This window comes from Saccoglossus kowalevskii, chromosome 5, assembly GCF_978046115.1.
Source record: "Saccoglossus kowalevskii chromosome 5, keSacKowa6.1, whole genome shotgun sequence".
Classification (NCBI taxonomy): domain Eukaryota; kingdom Metazoa; phylum Hemichordata; class Enteropneusta; family Harrimaniidae; genus Saccoglossus; species Saccoglossus kowalevskii.
The window spans coordinates 12,342,918-12,363,905 of record NC_140645.1 but is presented as its reverse complement, the minus strand read 5'-3'; the positions used below and the strand labels follow the sequence as shown (position 1 = coordinate 12,363,905).

General features: G+C 37.4%; 1 protein-coding gene across 1 annotated transcript; it reads right to left on the bottom strand.

Moving 5' to 3' along the window:
- Positions 1–10,002: 10,002 nt before the first annotated feature.
- On the bottom strand, positions 10,003–10,563 carry LOC102800591 (uncharacterized). Its single transcript, XM_006815891.1, has one exon. It carries the CDS (start codon positions 10,561–10,563, stop codon positions 10,003–10,005), a length of 561 nt encoding a protein of 186 aa, XP_006815954.1.
- Between the last annotated feature and the right edge of the window lie 10,425 nt (positions 10,564–20,988).

Here is a 20,988-nt window from a genome sequence, read left to right as displayed (position 1 = left end):
TAGTCATTTACAATACTGTACAGACGAGTCAATTGAAAACTCTGAATACCACAACAAATTGAAAACTGAAGTTTCATATTTGTTATGTTTGTGTTATGTGCTCATGCCACAAGGATACCGAAAATAAAAAAAAGAAATTGTTAAATATACATATTTTGAGAAACAAAGTCAACAACTTTTTGTTCTCATTTAACTATGCTTGTCGATTATTGTCTCCGTTGATTTGTTAATTATAGATTGTTAAAACATTGCATTGCACTTTTTCATTATATAAAATGAAACGTTTTCTCCGGTATTGCTTTGTTTATATGCGCAGTTAACAAGATCAGTCGTGCAAAATATGCTTCTAAGAAACTCGACGAAAAGAGTAGTGTAAGGAAATGAACATACGGAACACGGACGACTGGACCCAATTCCTCGTCGGTACCAGGCATGAGAGCCGTCCCACCATTCTCTATAGCCATATTACGAACAATAGCTGCAATAACGTTGTTCGGAGCATCTGGACAGTGACCACGAACGATAGCCGTCACGCCTGAATGGTAATTTCAAACAATAGTCTATTGCAAGTGATTCATGTAAAACTATTTTTGCACCGACATCATGAGGTAAATGTAGACTGTACGTACAAATTTCTGAGGATACAATGTGAACTTACCTGCCACATGTGCAGAAGCATATGATATATCCGGTTCGCTAGTCGCATAGTAATCTACTCTCGCAGTGTCATTGAAGTCAATTGACGAACTCCAAATATCTTCCATTGGTGCCCAAAGTTCAGCGCATTCGCCATAGTTGGACAGTGGGGATTTATAATCCAGTCTATCAACGCCGCCAACAGCAATTATCTGCAGGAAACCACATTGTATATTTGATTTTACCAACCCTTCTCAGTTGGAAAACTGCTAAAGATATCATTTGTTTTTATGCGTGGGCTAATATGATTTGCTTTACCTGAATTCTACACCTTTGATTGGTGACGTGGTTCGTAGGCGAGGATAGATTGAGAAAAACACAGGAGGAAGTGTTCTATTTTTCTTACTTGCTATTTTTTTGTTCTGCGATTATTAACACAAGTAGTACGTACAGCATGTGATTTATTTTATCAGATTAGTGCAGTACAGTTGGGTAATGAATGGCGATTAGACAAATGAAAAAAAATAAATATATATTGAAATATTACCCGTCTTATTGATTAATAACATGATGTGAAAATGATTATCAAACCAGTAAATGGGCAATCTATTGATTTAAATAGGCTACGCGGTGGATATAACGATCTATATTCAACTTTTATCCTACGATATATTCCTAGCTTGCTGAATTCCGTTTAGAAAAAAACAAATCTTGATTTAAGAGTGTTTTTAACTAAACCAGATCATCTAGAACACCACAATTCTTACACGTCTTTTAACTAATTGTGAACGCAATCGGTGGATAATTACATCAACATAACTCTCAGCGCAGCAAACGCATACTTATCATTTTATGAATATTTATAATGTTGAATCCACGTCATTTTCAAAAAAGTTCCAATGCTATTCAATCGGCAAAAAAACAAACAAACAAAAAAAAAAAAACGTTTCAGTTCAGTTTGAATTGTGAAATTTATAAATATTTATAAAGATAAAGGGAATGCCTTTATTGCGCTAGGAATATAATATAACAAATTCAATTCAATTCTGGTTTGTTTATTTGAGTTATGCTGGATCGAGTGTAGCTACGTCGAACCACATACCTCCCAGTGCCACACCACGAAGATAATTTGTGGGATTCAAGGTTTTTCTGTTGATATAGTCATCGACAATTGCTTGCATTCCTAAAAGAAGAGGAAACATGTAAATTATAAATGCTAAAAAAACATTCTTTCTCCCTGCCGTTTAAATGTACAATGCCTCAATTTTACAGCAGACAAGTTTCACAACTAAACTCTTGTTAGAAAAACTAGAGATGAAACATCGGGAAATACGCGTGTTCGATACGCAATGATCAAATGTGAGAATGGATGTAACATCGAAAGAAACATTCATGGTTTGTCTAGTGTATGAATTCCAATGTATAGGCATATCCGTTTATTTATGCTGTACTTGTATCTTAAAGAAGCCTTATGGCACAAGAGTATTTGAGTATTTACTTGAAAATGTCTAATATTTTGCTCTCCAAATTTTATTTTATTTACGTTGCTAATGTTTCGGCAAACATAGGGTGATTGTATCTCGGGGGTTGTTTATTAATTTTCGTACCTTCAATTAGATATGTGCCATTTAAGTTTTGATAGCTTGGATCGGCAGTAACTCGAACAGTAGACAATTCGACACCAGCGGCAGCTCCTGTATATGAACCACCAACTACGCCAGATAACATAGTACCACGGCCATCAGTATCCTGACCTTGAGGCTGCAACAAAACAGTCAATGCTGAATTCATAAGTCACATTTATAGCGGGGGAGTCATCACCTGCGCATGCGTCAGATGGCCATAGCGTGTCATTGTTTACAAACAAGCGTCTACCCACGAGCCTTTGCGTTTTTAGCGTGTGTTGTTATCGTCGCTTGGGACTCAATTCCAGCACATGCGCAGGTGACGACCCTACCTCTTTAGGTGCAATTATTCACACCTGGACCCGAGATGCAAAGAGCCGTTGGTGAACTTGTTTCTATGTTTCAAAGTGCTCCAATCACCATAATTACATAGCGGGAAACATTAAAGGAAGAAAATATTGTAATTCGATGTGTAACACAATTCGTGTCAGTAACGTAAGGCTATTATTATTTTTATTACTATTATTATTATTATCACTAAGAAAAAAATACAATTATGTCTTGATTGCCGTACAGATAAGTTGTGAAATCTTGTGGATGTCCCCCATAATTTCCAAACGTGCGACAAAATTATATCGTAGTAACGACAGAGCCAATTAGCGGGTATGGGTTTCGTAACATGCTTTGGGTTGGCATTTCGGGGTGTAATTTGGTTTGTCATTTAATTTGTTGATTTCTCTGAGACTCGTTGTTGAAATATTAATATTTTCGATCAAAAATGTCACTCAACACGAAATGGCAGGAATACAGTCTTTTAAATTAGTACAATGTAATATGGGATATCAATGTTCTCTTCTCTTAATTAATAAAGAATTTATAACTAATGGTCGGCCGTCTAAATATGGCAAATGTTCTTTTGTTTGAAGAAAACACCCAGCTGGAATTATACCACAATAAGTCACTTTATACGAGGGCAGATGCATATTCTTAATAATCGTTTGAATTCCACAATTTAGAAATTCCCAAATTTGTTCCTGCGTACACATTTTCTTTATATTATAACTTATTGAATTCTAGTCATGAAAACAGAATTACAACTGGCAAAATACTTGCAAAATTTGTTAATTTCAAGAAAAAATAAAGCTATAAAATCTTGAAAATGGTCGTTTGATTTTGCGTTCTAATATACAGAACACACGTTACGGAGTTCGATGCGACGAGTATTGTGCAAGCCTGGTAATAATCTAATAATAACATTATTGTTTCACATCTTCTTAATCCAACTGCTTGGTATAGTATGCTCTAAAATGGGCATATTGAGAAAATGTATTGCTATTTTCACTATCTTGGAAATATACATGAAGATAAAATACGCTGACATATGTATAATATTATTATGTATATGTCAGTCTTTTAGACTTTGACATACCACATTGTCTGGGTCGAAATCATAGGTTACTGACTGGCGTATAAGTCCTGGCCCAAAGTTGTTATGAACATTATGTATTCCAGTTCCAACAATGTAAACTACAGTACCTGCACCAGTATCTACAAGAAAATAAAACAGAAACCAAAATAAGATTACGCCTGATTGTGTACTAACAAAAAAAAAGCAAACAAAAAACATGACTATATGATAAATATTACTCTTGTTAATTGATTTATACACATGTATTTGTACGATGCACTTATGCTCTTGTTTTTATTCACATTCCACATATCTGTACTAAATCACTTGGTATAATCCTAGCTGTAAATACAAATACACATATACATACAGTGTCGACGCCCAATTGACGTCATGGTCATGAGTTCGAACACCTTGTTGCTTGTTTATCAATTCGTAATGTTATATTTATTACTCCAAACAATTCCCAGAGAATCAACGACTACATTGTATCCATTTTACAGATCGCACCATTGTAATCACAGGGTTGTCAGGTGTTGTTACTTAAATTCTTTACAAAACACAATACACATTCAATCATAAAAATTAGAATGTAATAACGAACATAATTCAAGAATCAACCATTCTTATTACTAGTCTACCTTTATTTGAATAGAACACCCTATTCACGAATGGTTTGGCATATAACGCTACATGCGTAGCATGTATTCCATCATGTACAGTGTTACTATCGAATTGTACCACGTATTGTAAATATAAATGTATCTTAGACATCACTCTAAGGCAAATCATGTTTCCATGCGACCATTAGTTTGTAGCAATCATAGGCGTTTTTCACTTATTTCACAAACGTATAATAAATATAGCATAGAGTACATTCACAACAATTAACCTTGTGAGATGTTTTTCTCGTTGCTGCAAAATCATTGTCAGTGGCAATGCAGGAAATAGCATTTCAGAGGGTCTACTTTTCAAAATATTTCCGGGGAGCATGCCTCAGACCCCAGACATCTGGTAAAGTTGCGTCTCCGGCTCGAGGGATGATGAGCAGATCTTACCCTCCCCATGCACAATTTCGTTCCGCCCCCTCTGATTGTACAATTAAACACCAAAGGAATACACGCGTCCAAGGACACTGCTAATGCAGAAGACTTTGCTTAGTCCTGTGCCCGACAGGGGTATCTAGACTCAATTTTAAGGCCTTTTTACGCTCATGTGTGCTAGGTTTATGTTATTTTTTACGCGATCAGTCATAGCGAACTAGTGTTTAATAAATGCGTGCGCGTATGTACGCAAGTTACGAACGTAAATACGCGTGCTTGTTCACAGGCAGCGGCGTTTGCTATTCGGATTCCTACATACAGTGTACTCCTAATACTGATATAGTTTACTCACCGAATGGGTCATAATCTGCCAGATCTTTATTCCAGTTTGGCCACACAGGTTTAGTTTCATCCAGTCGATCAATATTCCATGTAACCTCGCCTTCGATGTATTGATAGGCGGCGGCAATGGAAGCCAACGATAATAATAATACAACACGCATTGCTGTGAAAATTAATAAATAATAATAATAATAATTACGCAGTGTTTCGAATAAATGAAGCACTGAATAAAACCAGTCGTTAGTTATATACATAACGAAAAATGTAAAAGAATGCATACCAAGCAGGGTTTACACAGTATTGTGCGGTCCACTGTAATTACTAAAATAATTATCCTCAAGCCTCGTGCTATTGATATAGTCAGTGGAGACTGTCATGGACAGATGTTTTCACAAAGATATTGCTTATGTAATTTATGTGATACAAAACAGCTGCACGATCGGAAGATACGATGCAGATACCCATATGGTTTGTAAATGTGGATAGTACTTGTAGTGAAAAATACGGAATAAATATATATCATATACTCATATATTTATATATATGTATATATGGAAAAAAATAGATTGACGTCAAGAAATAATTAACACTCGCCATTATAATACTCAATTTATTGTTTCGTGTAGAATGTAATACACAATGACCTTCACCTTGTGAGACGTTACACTAAAGGCCGGTTTACACAAGGTAATATTTGAAGCAGCGCACCGAGTACCACATGAGGCAATGCTTCGCCTATAAAGAATACACAAGACATCTAACGATGACGAAGGGCTACAAGGTGCCCAAAATTGCGGCTTGTTGGTCTTAAGGCGACGTTTCCTGGCCAGTCTTTGTGTGTTGTCTCATAATTGTATACGTGTGAACCGACCTTTAACCAGTTACACCCAGTGTTGTTCACGCGAGTTGAAGATAAGTACTTAACGCATAATTACTCACCACTAAACACATGCGAGATAGAAGGGATGAGGCACACCCGTGTCTATTAAGTGTGTTATCTAATCAATAACTATTTTTGGAATAGTAGTTTTAATGTTGTGCGTGACTGAAATTGGTGTATCCGATGGCAAGTTAATCCAATACTGCAGAATAATAAAACGAAATGAATAATATTGTCGATATTGTTGGTTTTGCGGTCCCCTAAAAAAATATGCTGTATTTTCGTTCATCGAAATTTGTCAACAATTGTGTTCTGTTTCGAACATTGTGTGCAGTTGATCATACAAATCAGTTCCCATCATGCATTTGTGGAGAGGCATTTCCTGTTTGCTGAAATTTTATGTATTTCAACTATATCCATACCAATTAGAAAACGTGTTAGGGAATTGTGTCAGTACAGTACTTCAACCCCGCACAACAACCCCGTTGAAGCAACAATGATGACGTTTGCAATAAAATTAAACTATAGACAAAATAATTGTTATACTTTTTGATAGCTTCAATTGCACCTAGTAATCGCTGATATGACGGACAAAGCCACTAATGTCAGCCAATCACGACGATGCGAGAGTAACGGTTAGTATTCTGTACGCTGCGATCTATTTGAAAGTAAGCCTCCAAGACCCGTTATTTTTTGATTGATATAATAAACGTCAGGTCTAACGTCAATTTACAAGATCCGGAAGTATTGTCGGTCACGTGACGATCAATGCCAGCTGCCAGCCATTCACGACAATGCGCACATATTGTTAGTCAAGAACGATGAATGGCAGTACTGTTAGCCATACACAATGACGTCACGGTCAGTGCCAGTATTTGTTTGCCACCCACAATGACGTCGCGGTAATTGCCAGTATTGTTAGCCATCCACAATGACGTCACGGTATGTGCCAGTACTGTTAGTCATTCACAATGGCGTCACGGTCAGTGCCAGTATTGCTAGCCAGTTACAACGACGTCAGGTCAATGCCAGTACTGTTAGCCATCCACAATGACGTCACGGTAAGTGCCAGTACTGTTAGCCATCCACAATGACGTCACGGTCAGTGCCAGTATTGTTTGCCATCCACAATGACGTCACGATCAATGCTTGTACTGTTAGTCATCCACAATGACGTCACAGTCACTACCAGTACTGTTAGCCATTCACAATGACGTCGCGGTAAGTGCCAGTACTGTTAGCCATCCACAATGGCGTCATGGTCAGTGCTAGTATTGTTAACAAGTAACGACGATTGACAGTGCCGTTATCTTCGTTCAGGTGCGATGAACTTGCTAGAAACTTGTACGTGTTAAGTTTATGGTATTTTTCAACTACTTAAATAGTAAATAAACAAAATCCTAAATATAATTACGCCTGTATTTAATTCTTACTTGTAATAGTTCCACAACCTGAAATCATTTAAATGAATAAGTCTGTCGGCAATATACATCAATGATCAATTTTATAAAATAGATAATGCAAGCGATGTCGCGAATGACGTACGGTCCTGCTACGGGGTACATATTTTCCCATGAGATTGTGTCCAGATAGTATTGTGAGCCAGAAATTTCGCCCGCGGTAACTGACTAAAATACGTTTAGTGCGGCTTCTACAAAAGTTATCATAAATTGTGTTGTCATTTGAAGCAGTAAAGGTAAGAAGATTCCACGCTGTTGTGTTGTTACCGATACATTGGAAAGTTCGTAACATAAACATTGTCGTATTGGAAAACCTCGAATAAAACATAGTATGAAAATGAGTGGTACAGAAGGAATATACGTCTGATTTGCTGCCCCAATTTCAACGCTGAGGTCGTCCTGGCCATAGTGAATCGGCAATATATACTATATATACAAATCCTATTTCTAAAGACAGACCGACATAGTATTAGTACAATTTAGCTAGATGGTTTGGCTAGTATCCAGTTTGTTCAAGTTGTTTGCATTCCGGCATTTCCCCACACATCATCCTGTTAGGGGTGGATATTTGTAGAGCCACTATTTCCATTTTCACATTGTAACTATTGATCACAGGGGTACCCCTGTTTTATCAGGTGTGCAAGTAAACTTATACATATTCAGTGCTTTGCAGCATATATGACTATATATGAGTACTTCTAAATAGCGTTACAAGTGGAGCATTTCCAATGTTTTTCTGTATAAAAGTCAGAAATGACTGAGATAAAAATGGAATGACTATTTTGTAGATCTAGTATCTGAATTGAATGTAGATTACCGTGGCTTTTGAAGATAAATGTGATTACCTACCCACAACACATGAGTTGGCACGCATTTTCCAACCAAGGTCAGCTGTCATTTAAATATGTATTGTCACATGTGATCATGGCAATCATAATAACAACTGAGATGTATATTGTTTATGCACATGTCTACAAACACGCTGCTGTTTGATTGGTCTGACTACTCAGTGTTTAGGCTGGATAAAATCTTCAGGTCAAAAGTATGACAAGAAAAAGTATTGCCAGCCAATTAGCTCCCAATTAGAAAAAAATAATTGTAGTATAGTGAATGAGGCTGGCAGTATGTATGCATCTTGATTGACCCATTTGAAACCCTCACCCGTTTATTACCTGCCCACATCATGTTGTGCATGATGTACCCGGCGAGACACACAGTTAACCTTGTATTCGCCAACCCACTTTTGAAAATTTAAAAACGTTGAGTCACCCTGTAAATTGAACGACGGTTAAGAAATCACATCGTGTATGTCACACTGACGTCTAAAATGTCTAACATCAACGTTACTGGGTGTAAGCATTCTTTAGTCAATGTTTTGTTATAATACCCAAAACCTTGCTAATAGAAATGTGCATAGAATCATTGGAAGAAACAGTAGAATTGCCATGTGATAACTGTCATAAATTCAGGGCTCATACCACTAATTGAAACTCCATAGACGACAATGTTAACATATGACGAGATTGCTATATGAAAATGATAAACAAAGTTGAAAACATAGCTCAAAAATGGGAAATCAACATGACAGTAATCAACCAAATAAAAAAAAAAACATGTTGGCCAGCTCAAACTCTTGCAAATCTCAGGTAAACAAGAAACACCTACTTTTTTGGATTGCAACCAGAGAAATCACTGGGAAAACACCAAGATTAGAACATCCAAATACATACAGAATAAACCCACAAGTACACAACCGCCAATTAGTAAACAAAAGAGCACACGTTAGTCTCACCTTTGACCCAGGTGATCACGCCCTCAACCAGGGAGCACCCGAGAAAAAAATATTGATAAAAATGTCATTGGTTCTTGCAAGGCATTTAAATTACGAGCAGCGATTGTTTGATTGGTGGTGAGACGTTAAGAGATATAAGAAGGTTTAATAAAGTTCTTGTTGATCTTGTATATGATGGAATATCATTAGACGAGAAATTTCCCATGCAAATTTAAATCCTGGGAGTTATTTATCAAAATCTACCACTTGGAGGCGCCCTCTACCCAGACAATTAGTTGTAGAAATTGGCAACATACACACTCAGCATAACATCAAATTAGTGGCGAAGCTGAGGGATGATATCACGACCTACCTACGAATAAATTACACAAACAGATTAAACGTTTGTTGAACATTTATTGTTTTCAATCAAATATTATGTTGGCACATTATACTGCTATAATTGATCAGAATATGTTCGGTAATAGTAAACACGCAATTGTTGTAAACAATTCTAGCTCCAGCGTCTTGGGTGTTTAGCTCATGGATTCCAAAATCCACAAGGGATGACGTGTCGGAAAATTCATTAAGGTCGACGTTTAATTGCTTGGAGGTTGTAACAGCTGCGGTACCATTCAAAATATCGCTTACTTTCTTCTCCTGGTTCTGTGTTGTGCGTTTATAATTGCGAACACCTGTATCTTGTCAAGATAATTTAAATTTAATTAAGTTTTTCATGTGACCATGCATTCATTTAAAATTCTTTGAAAAATAAACCAGTAAAAACGTGCCTTGCTACTTTCCTTAGTTAAGTTAGTTTACAGTGATAACAATATATTAATAATGTTCAAGTTGGTAACCTTCTACTGAGCGGTGTCCTGCCCGTTCCATTATGAGTTGCTCATCAACACCATGCTCATAAAGACTGGTCGCAGCTGTAGCACGTAGACTATGGTTCGTAAAGTTTCCAACGATTCCGGCAGATCGTAATAAATCTGGCACCACGAGTTGGATAGAGTTGTAACCCATTTGCTGCTTAGTAAACCATATCTTGTCGGATTCTTCGTATTTACGCCGGGGTTGCAGGTAGTTTGTTTCCCTCAGGTGGGCAGAGTGACGTGTACTTCTTGTACATTCTAATATGGCATTTGCATAATGCATTACCTCCTTCCGTCTTACTCTGCGATGCTTTAGACCACCTTGTTTGCTTTTCGACACGTCTTCAACATACTTCAAATGAGGCGTTTCGCCTGGTGACTCGTGTAAAGTGATTTGAGGTAGGTGACAACGTAGGGCTCGATGTCCCATTCTGCTTTTGAGGCCAAATTGTTTGCTATTCAGAAATACCATAGTGCGAACAAGAACCCGGGGAGAATAGTCTTCTAGAAGCTTTTCCATAGTAACGCAGGTTGATCTTTGGTAATTACCACAGCTTGTTTTATTTTTGATCCCAACCCCAAACTGGACAATCTTTTCATTTCTGAATCGAGCACTTCACGAAAACCTTGGAATTCTTTATTTGCAGCTCAGAACAACAGTAGCTTTGCAAACCTATGATCAAAGATAACAATGTTCTTGGCGGATAACAATTTCCATCCACTTTGCGCACCTCCAGAACGAATTTAGTTAACCAATAAGCCAAGTCCATGACGGGCATTACATCGATACAGTCATAAATTTTCACCTTTTCATCAGTCGTTAATTCCAGTCGGTTGTTATTTTGTACCATCGCCCATTCATTAAAAGTACGCAGAGCCCACATGTTACGTCGCCTTGTGTTTATTTGGTATTTAATCCTTAGCGACGCCCGTACAGCAGAATCCGACACTGGGTCGCAAAACCGCCCACTCTGGATTTCCTGCAATACTTTAAAACAAGTTGCATGTAAAGTCAAGTTTGCTTTTTTTCAATACAAGAATATGATAAACCAGTAAATTGTAGTCACTGAAGTGTGAAAATACGTGTGGAACAGTACCTGGTTCAATATCGACATTATCAAACCTGAGCTGATTCAAATATTCAGCTGCCTCTATTAGGTCATCGTCGGAAAGTAGGATATGCTTCCATCTCTCCACGATGCGCGTAAATGCAAACTAGAGAAATTTTGGAATTTTACGCACATTCAGCCGATATTACTTAGCCAATCAAACAACTTCAATATTGTGAATACCAAATGTCCGTGGCTTGATTGGTTGTATAAAACTAAAATGCATCCAGGTGCGGATGACTAATTCCACAAAATCTGCGTATCAATAGGGGACTATACCATATACTATATAGTCCGGCAGAACTTGTGTTTAGGTTCGCAACAGAGTCCATAGTTTTTCTTAATGTGGTTTTAGATTGACCACTACCTATATAGCATATTTCAACTTGCTGGCCCTGTGTCAGCATTGGGCAAATTCTCCCTAGCAACAAAATGCAAAATGGCTGCCTAGCAACTGAGTAATACCAAGAAAATTCCAACTTGGGAGCAGCAACCATGCAGTTTATTGCACGAATCCCCACAAATGTGTATATGAGACACACACGTCATTTTTTGTAACCCAAACTACACACCTTCTTAGCAACGGGATTCAAAATGGTTGCCTAGCAACTAGGTCAATTCATGCAGACTTGTTCTTTATTGGTTTGTTTACCACATCATGAACAAACTAGATACTACTATACTATACTATTTTCCCGGCGGAATACACGGGAGGGAAGTGCTTTTGTGGATCCGTTGGAAATTTTCAAAACTCGCATCACCAGCAGAATTAAATCTGAGTACCAGTACTTCAAACTTGTGAAACAGGAGGACAGGTTCGAATACATTTGGACTACAAATGACTCTCTTTGTTCCTTAGAAAATGGAAAATTACAAATCCAATTGTGAAAACTGTTATGGTTCTGTTTGTCAACTTGTCAAAGTCCTGGGCATAACGTTAAAACTGCATCCGTTTGTGGAGTTTTTGTACTTGGGAGAATGAGGTTACCCTTTGCCACAACTACCTCCAGGTCACCCTTGGGCAAGGTGTAGTACCTGTCAGCCTAGGGTGCCAACTTCCCACATAATAAGTTTGGTTGACGTCAGTAAGGGCATACGGTCGTAAAAGCCTGGCACCAACTCAGCCTCATGTCTGAGGTATTACCTAATAAAGGCAACGTGTATGGTAATTTAAATATGTATATATTTATCCTGGGCAAGATTTTAAACTACATCCGGTTGTGGAGTCTATTGACTTGGGAGAATGGGGTTACCCTTTGCCACAACTACCCCCAGGTCACCCTTGGGCAAGGTGTAGTACCTGTCAGCCTTGGGTGCCAACTTCCCACATAAAATAGTTGGTTGACGTCAGTAAGGGCATACGGTCATAAAAACCTTGCACCAACAGATCCGCATAGGTGGACAATATGTAAATATGTATATATACGTTTCAGTTTTCCTTAGCATTTGGCAGGGGGGATCGTAACCTCTTGTAGTGAGAACCAGTGTGACTGGCCTGCCAACGGGATGCTAAGGTTTTTATAGTAAAAGTTATCAGTCACGTTCGTTAATGTAATTTCGTTTTATTTATCCGTATATCAAAAATCACTATACTATTCTATACCTATACCTATACTGCTAAACCAAGTGGTTGATTTTGGGTGGACTATAGAAATGTGGAAGAAGATTATTCCTGAGATTCGTCTTCATCATCTGATTCCTGTGTTGGTATAGTTTGTTCATTGTTGCAAATAGAACTTCCCTGGCAGTGAAAAATTAGAGTACATGCTAAATTGGCTGCCACACATACACATACTTTGGAACAACGTGGAGTCTCTGATGAACAAGAGCAACACACAAGTTTCAGAATATAATCTGGGGCAGCTTGTCTTGGAATTGTCGAAGATTGAAGGAATTTTGTTTCCTCGTGGATGGGGATCCATACTTAGTGGGATCTTTGGGGGATCTTGGAGGGCTCTTAACCAAATGGCACACTGATAATGAGCTTTTTTTACCTTTTTTCTTAAAGGCTTCTGTTGTAGGTAGTAGAGAACATAGTTTTGGAATTTTTGATGTGGTTTTTCTCCCAGCTCTTATTGCCCAGACTTTTATCCTTGCATCTGTCATTGTTGTTGCATTCGCCACATTATAACATCTACACATGAAAGTTCTCGCTTCCAGGATAACATCGTCTATATCTGCAGTTACATCATCGAGCAAGCCGAGGCTACACTGGCCAGTTTTGACAGCTTTCCACATCTTGCCTTTCCCAATTCCATGGGCACATTGACATAGTGTCACATCAGCTTAAAGCATGCGCTGGTGAAAGTTCTGGAATTATGTCTCTTAACTTCTTGACTGTAGCGTGTACATTAATAAAATCTCTTGTTATCTGTGTAGAATGTGGTTTCATGGGAATATCTAGTGATTCGTTGTAATAATGATATAACAGCAGAATATAAATATCTGTGTCATCTGCCACTATAACCACATGTTTCCCCTCCTCCTTGGCTGCATAAATAGTCTGTGCTTCTGTAATGGTATCGGCTTCTACGTGAGTTGTCCTGGGATCCCGTTGCTTAATGATCACCTCACCTGGAGCTATTTTGACTGCGGTATCCTCCTGGCCAGTAATGCTAACTCTACTTTGATAGCCTCCGGACACAACAGCTTCTGATACCAGTGTTTCAACAATGATTTGAATCAATTGTCTCTTGTTTTCAAAGACATTGCGAGCTTGGTGAAGAGTTGGATGACTGCTGAAATGTCCATCAGGACCCCTTGTTATACGAGTTGAATATTTAGTACTAAAGTCAATATACACATCAAACACAAGATAAACGTCACTACATCTGGGTCGTTGTTGCAAATACTTTTTGTCGGATTCCACATAGTTCCGGACTAGAGCTTGGATTGTTGGGCTAGATGCTGGCCATGGAATACACCAGAGGATTGCACAACCATCCAGAACAGTGCAATCCATTCTATCTGCATTTCTCCTTGAGACCTCCACTCTAGTGCTGTTCTTTAAGTGTATATGCTTTGGACTTACAGGTCCGCATTTCTCCTGAAATAGAATTGGTAAAATGAATCTGAGCCAAAACCATACAACCTGGAATCTATCATCATCTGAGACACCTTATAATTCTGCAAGATCTTCCATTGATTGAGAACAGGTGTGAAGGATGAGTGCCCAAGTTTCTGGTTTTCGTGTTCCTGTTCGTCCATGTCTATGGCTCATAAACGTTGATTCTATAAAAAGGTCGCTCCATAAGCCATTCCAAAGACCTTTCATGTGCCGCATTACATGAGAAAGTAGGGCAGGATGTGCTCTGGCAAATTCTCAATTGTTCTCAGGTACACCAGACCTAACATGGCATAGTTTTGATGTCCTTCACGCAGTAGACATGTAGTAACAAATCTCCCTCCCTTTCAGCTCTAACATAAGCCATCATTATCAAAACAGGTTTGATCAGACAATCAAGACAAAGCCTACACGTCCTGCTTTTCTCTGCTCTCTCTTCTAAATTATCCATGAACGTACCATAGCATTGTTCTGTAAGATTGTTGATGATTGGTTCAAGAATCACTTCTGCCATCATTCTGAGGGAAATTTCTTGCCTACTAGAATTTTCGGAACCCCAGCAAACACAGAAGACATGATATATGTTAGTCCAATTTCGGTCATAAGATTCCCAATGGCACCAATGTAGCTCATGAGCATATGCATTCCACCAAGCCTTAAGATGAACAAGGAGGATGGACAAAGCTCTTGAATTGTCCATTGGATCTCCACAGCATATCTGTAGAGCTGCTGGTCTAAGGTGAATAGTGTAAATGGCTGACCTGTTGCCTCAGAGAGTCGCTTTATTTGAACATTGATGTCAGTATTGTATCATATTCTGCAGGAGGCATATCAATCAGAGGAAGGTAAACTGCCTTGGCTGCAAGGTCTGTCCCTCTTCCATTGTTCTTGTTGTGTTGCACCCATTATATTCTGGGCCATCATTGTACATAACCTTAAAGAATTCGAGATCCCTTTCCCTGGCCCTGCTCAAGGCAAGTGTCGTACGTGCTAGAGTGATCAGAGTTGGAATTTTTATTTTCATAGTGTTTTCAGGTGGTGTTGCCTTCTTTGTACCTGCATAACGACCAACCTCACAATTTGAAACTTTGTAAGTCGTGAATCATAAGTAAAGCCATTGAATGTGTTTGGACTTTTCCATTTTGTGAATGGATTTGTTGACAAAATTGTCACCCACTCATTGTTTCAGGCCATCTACTTGTCCCTTCAATCCAGTGAGATCAATGTTAGCATTTGTTACAGAGGTAACAGATTTCTTGAATCGCAGTAATTCATCATAAGAGCATGTTATTCCAAACTCATAGAAGGCATTGACTTGTTCTTTGGAATCTCTCAGCAACACAGCTGAAGCTATCTGTAGAGGAGTGGCTAGGTTCTTCACTACTGACGGGATATTTCCTATCAGGCAGTGACATATTTAGTTTTTGGCTAACCTTTGACCTCTGAGGGTAACACTTTGAATCATGGAACATATATCTTTGTTAATGAGGCTGTGATAACTGTTCCTATCAATTTCAATGTTGCTTATCTCAGTTTTGATCTGTTTAGCCACCCTTAATTCCCATTATAATACCGTTATTTCACGAAAAACTGAGCGTTCTGGCTAGATTCGTTCGAATCGGCATGGAAAACACGCACACTTGGTCATAGACAATTTTGCAAAGCAGAGACGCGCGCAAATTTAAATTAACCACAACCCAAAACATGATGCGTTAAGAGAACGCACATAAGCCATCATATCTTCTCGAGTGCTGTCTCGTACTGGTTGTCTGAAAGTGATCGAAAAATGTTCTTTGTGAGCTCACACATGTGGTGATTCAGTGACACAATGCTAGTTCTGGGGCGCGTCTAGTTACCTTATGTCGTCTGATAATATGGAATCATGTGATGCCAAATAACCAATGAGAAATTCGCATTACGATTACGGAATGAGTATGGTATTATAATAACAATTTTAAAACAAGACAATATAACAGAGAAAGTTTTACAAACGAGTTTTGGACTAGTTATGCATCCGTTTATTCTATGAGGTTTCATATATACAGAACCAACATGTTTTTAGATATACCCAAATAAAACTCAAACACTGCTCTGAATTATACACTCTCTTCATATGGGATAAAATAAAGGCCATGAAGGGGTAACAGAAAAAATATAAAAGGACCTATTAGATACTCAAACCATTAATAACACAAATCGCCTGTACTAAAACTATTTGTATTCATAAACACAGACATATGCCCTTGTACTGCAAGTTGCCCAATGCAGACAGAAAGCCAACAGGTGGTTTGGTGAAGCTAACAACATGGACAATATTTTTGGACAATAAAAAAAAAACTATGGACCCTATTACAAGGTTTTGCCAAAAGAGCCCTTCCTTCTGCCGGACTAATACATCAATGCTGATATCGTCCACTCGCTTCATTACAAAGGTTTTGGAAGGTTCTATTATGTTTTAAGGGTTATTTCTCTATAGTAGAGGGACATCCTCTCGTTGTGTGAGTTTGATATCGCATTCCTACCTCGACGATATCCATAATATCGACCTCTGCCTTCGGCGTCGGTCAATATTATGGATATCGCCTCGGTAGTCATGCGATATCTCACACATATCGACTTTATTTAAGAAGAAATGATGTTGCTAAAAACATAATAAAACCTATCGTGGTTAAGTGAACTTTCCAATTTTCAAATGACAAAGATTGATAAACTGTTAATAGGTGTCATTCTACGTATTGCGGATCAGATACACTTTTATTCGTGTATGTGCAAAAGGATAATGGTATACATTGTCGCAAGTGGTTCTGGAAGAGTTGATCCTTTCCTTTGTATAATGTTTTTGTTAGGGCAGATAGACATAAAGTTCTCCCATCAGATGAAAACTGCAATGCTTCCATGGTGATATTAGGTAATTGCCTAGGATACAATGCCCGCTCTCTAAAGCTGTAACAGTATAATACTTGCTACTAACTTAACAATAACTCAATTAACTACCCTTTTTTGTGACGATAAATAAACCCTCAAACGTGACTTTGCATGCGCTTAAAAAACGAAGAACTATATACATGCACAACGATGAACGATGTTGCCGTTTTGTTCGGATACTGAAAACAATTCCCCTGCTATCTTATTCCTAAATGGACGATTTATTGGATGGCTTAAGTAACCTTAGTTCAGGTTTGAATAAATTCCACTACGTCGTGGCCAGGAATGTGTTTTCTTTTTTAAATTATTTCTAGAATCGTGATTTAGTGTTTTATATGGGTTATATGCGTTCTATTCTTTGCGTGTGTTGTGTAATTTTAAACAAATACAAATTCATTATAGATGGATAGATATATTTTAATTACATTATTGAATTATTAATAATCAAGGCGTGAAGCAAATTGGATGTTCTCCTTTGGACCTGTGAAAAGCAAGAAATAAAAACATTACATTTAACAACACAACTTTTTCCACAATTAGCAATGCTAATAATATTGAATAAATATGTTTTTGTTTCTTTGAAACCGCCGAGCACATACTGTTTATAGCTCAGACTAATTCGCAGGTAATTGCATTATACATAATATATTATATTATACAAAATATAAGTTTTAATATATTTTTTGTAAATATGTTTTGTTTAATACAAACACAAGAATGTGATAAAGCGGAGAAACAAAAATACATACGCAACACGAATTATTGGGCCTAATTCTCCATCAGTGTCAGGCATAAGTGCTGTCCCGCCATTCTCTAAAGCATATTCAATAACCATGGGTCCTACGAGGTAGTTCGGAGTATCTGGGCAGCGGCCACGTATTATAGCTGCAACGCCTGTATTTACACGCAAGAGAGTGGTGGTGGATTTAGTTGCATACACTGATCTGTCGCATGTAATATCGCAACACAGAAATTGTACATACCATACATTTCTAAATCATGTTTTATGATAATGTTCCGGAATTCAACTTATGTAATTAGATAATGCATTTCTATCTTCTCATTGCATTTTATATGATGGATTTGAATAATTCGCTTGCATGTCAGACATTTTAGAGATGTTTGATAAATTGAAACGAATCGTTGAGACTGAAATGCATGTTGCTCATATGATAGTGATATTTTTCCGTAATACTTGTTAAGGTATACCTCTGCTCATGAATAGAAAATACCTGTTTTGATTTGTTTTAATTTTCTAAAATGTACACGTGAGTACGTTACAACAACTTATGTATACATGTACAGGTAACATTTGCCACGTTTGTACAGTGATGAAAACTACAAGTTTTATGATTTTAATTTATCCCAACCGCTTAATTTTAGACATCTAAAATACTTAAAAAATACTTTGTGTCACCATAAAAGAATATCCTGCCACTGTTTTCATCTTCATTAGTAGTTACAAAAGAAATATTGTTTTGTAATTGATTGGAATTATAGAGACAGTAGTTATGCATATTGTGGCAACTACTTAAAAGATTATCTTACTCACAGTTATTGTTGCATATGAATGTTTTTCTACAAGATACAATGTACTAAACATTATACTGTTTGTCTACATCATACTAAACTACCCGGCATGTATGTCAATAATTATAGTTGTTGCAGTATTGTATGGCTTCAAAACAGCGAACACTTATATATGTGCATTGAGTGTCGCTCCCTAAAATAAACTCTACATTGATTAGGTAACCATGTTGACTTAACATGCGATTTGTAAACAGTCAATAAAATTAATACATTATTGAAGAATGACAATTATTTCTCATTTCACTACAGGGCATATGAATAATTACCATCCAAATGAGGTCATAGTGACGTCAATTATACGAGCCTAGATTATTGCTTTTTGTTGTATGCAAAATATTTAAATTTCAGGCTATATATAATATCATAAAATGTGTGTTTCCGGTAGTAGCGCATCATCCTGTCTTGTTCAGCACACTGTACTGCCCCTAAAATGTCATGATTTTAAAACAGATCTCATAACCCCAAACTCATATGCACATATTTATTAATGTAGATAATGTTGTATTACCTGCCACATGAGCAAGTCCAAACGCAAGAGTATGATCAGCAAACGTATAATAGTCTACCCTATCGGTGTCATTAGGATAAATTGCTGAACTCAAAATCTCCTCCATAGGTCCCCATACTTCAGCGCATTCGCCAACATTTGACGCATTATCTTTATAGTCTAACATGTTTGTTCCTCCAGCAATAATGATCTGAAATGAGTATATATCAAATATTAAATAATAATTTAATGGTAATATGTGCATGAACCGGCTCATCCTATGTGTCACGATATACATGACTTTAGTCAAATAATAGTCATTTGTTAAATAACAATTCCATACCAATCTGAATATGTTTTTGTTCTTGGAGTATTATTTCAAAAGTCGCACAGATGTTCGATCTGTCAGATCGAGTATGTGACACTAGATGTTATGCTGGTTTACGTTTACAGTAGAAGACGCGAAGTAACGCCACCACCAGAGTCGAAGTAAACACATATTTTTTTTTACACTGCAATGTCTCACATTTGGAGTGCACACGAGTTAATCGATATAAAAAAGTCAACATAAAAAATTAGATCAAGTGTGTTTTTGGCATGATGTCATGATTTTGAAAATGACCTAAGAAGTCAATTATAAACTATGTTTGAATAAATTTTCACTGCCTACTAAAATCTTCATTTATTAATTTTCAATTGTCTATGGATGCCCGAGAGTAAATTTTGATAATTGACACGTGTTCCGTCACACAATTGAAAGTAGATGTGAAAGGTTCCTCAGCGGACTTAATTGACTCACACTGTTATCTGTATACAGTCTGGCTGGTGTCAAGTCCAAGCAGTCTACCTTATCATCATCGCCAACACCGCCAATAACTACTAGGTCTTCAGCTACCAGTTGAAGCATGAGGTTCTCTATATCATCTGCATCTGCTGGGTTAGTTCTGACATCAAGTGATACACTCCCGAGGGCGACTCCACGCAAATAATTTGTAGGATTATATTGTTTCCTAAATTTATAGTCATCAAGGATTGCTTGCATCCCTAGAATAAAGGTAGAATATATAAGTTGGTAAATTTTGTACAAGCAAAATGTTATATAAAAAATTGGATTGCACTAATTCTTATGTCAATTACTGAAATTTAAGTGTATTGACGCGGTAAGAAAAAAGTATAATTATTACGGCTCACTTTTACACATATCAACGTTCTTGCCTTGCTGTTCCGCAATATTTTGCAGTGCATTGTTATTTATTTTCCAATTAACAGTAACTTTAGATCAACATATTGTCACTGTCAACGGATTTTTCTTTTCACCCATTTACGTGAACAGATGGTTCCAATACAATTATTGACGGAATATGTTATATATCGTGTCATGGAATGAAATGAATTGTACATACTTACGTATATAAGTAATTATTTACCTTGCAGAACATGTGTAATGTTTGCAGAAGTCGGATCTGCAGCTATTCTAACAATAGCGATTTCGATATCAATGGCAACTCCTGTATATGACCCACCAACCACGCCAGCCAACGCTGTACCACGACCATGTGTATCAGCACCTTGAGGCTGCAAAAAAGTTATCAATACCGATGTCTATTAGCAGCATTTAAGGTTTGAATTATATGGACTACATATGGTTTGGAACAGTGAGATGCGAGTTAAATGCAAATATTACCGGAGACTCTCGGTGTGTGTGGATATAGACTTTGTTATAGTTTTTTATTTATCTTGACACCAGCAACTATCAGTAGAAATTTAATC

Excerpts from the sequence above, each read along its gene's own strand:
- LOC102800591 (XM_006815891.1), bottom strand. The coding sequence starts at position 10,563 with ATGGAAAAGCTTCTAGAAGACTATTCTCCCCGGGTTCTTGTTCGCACT.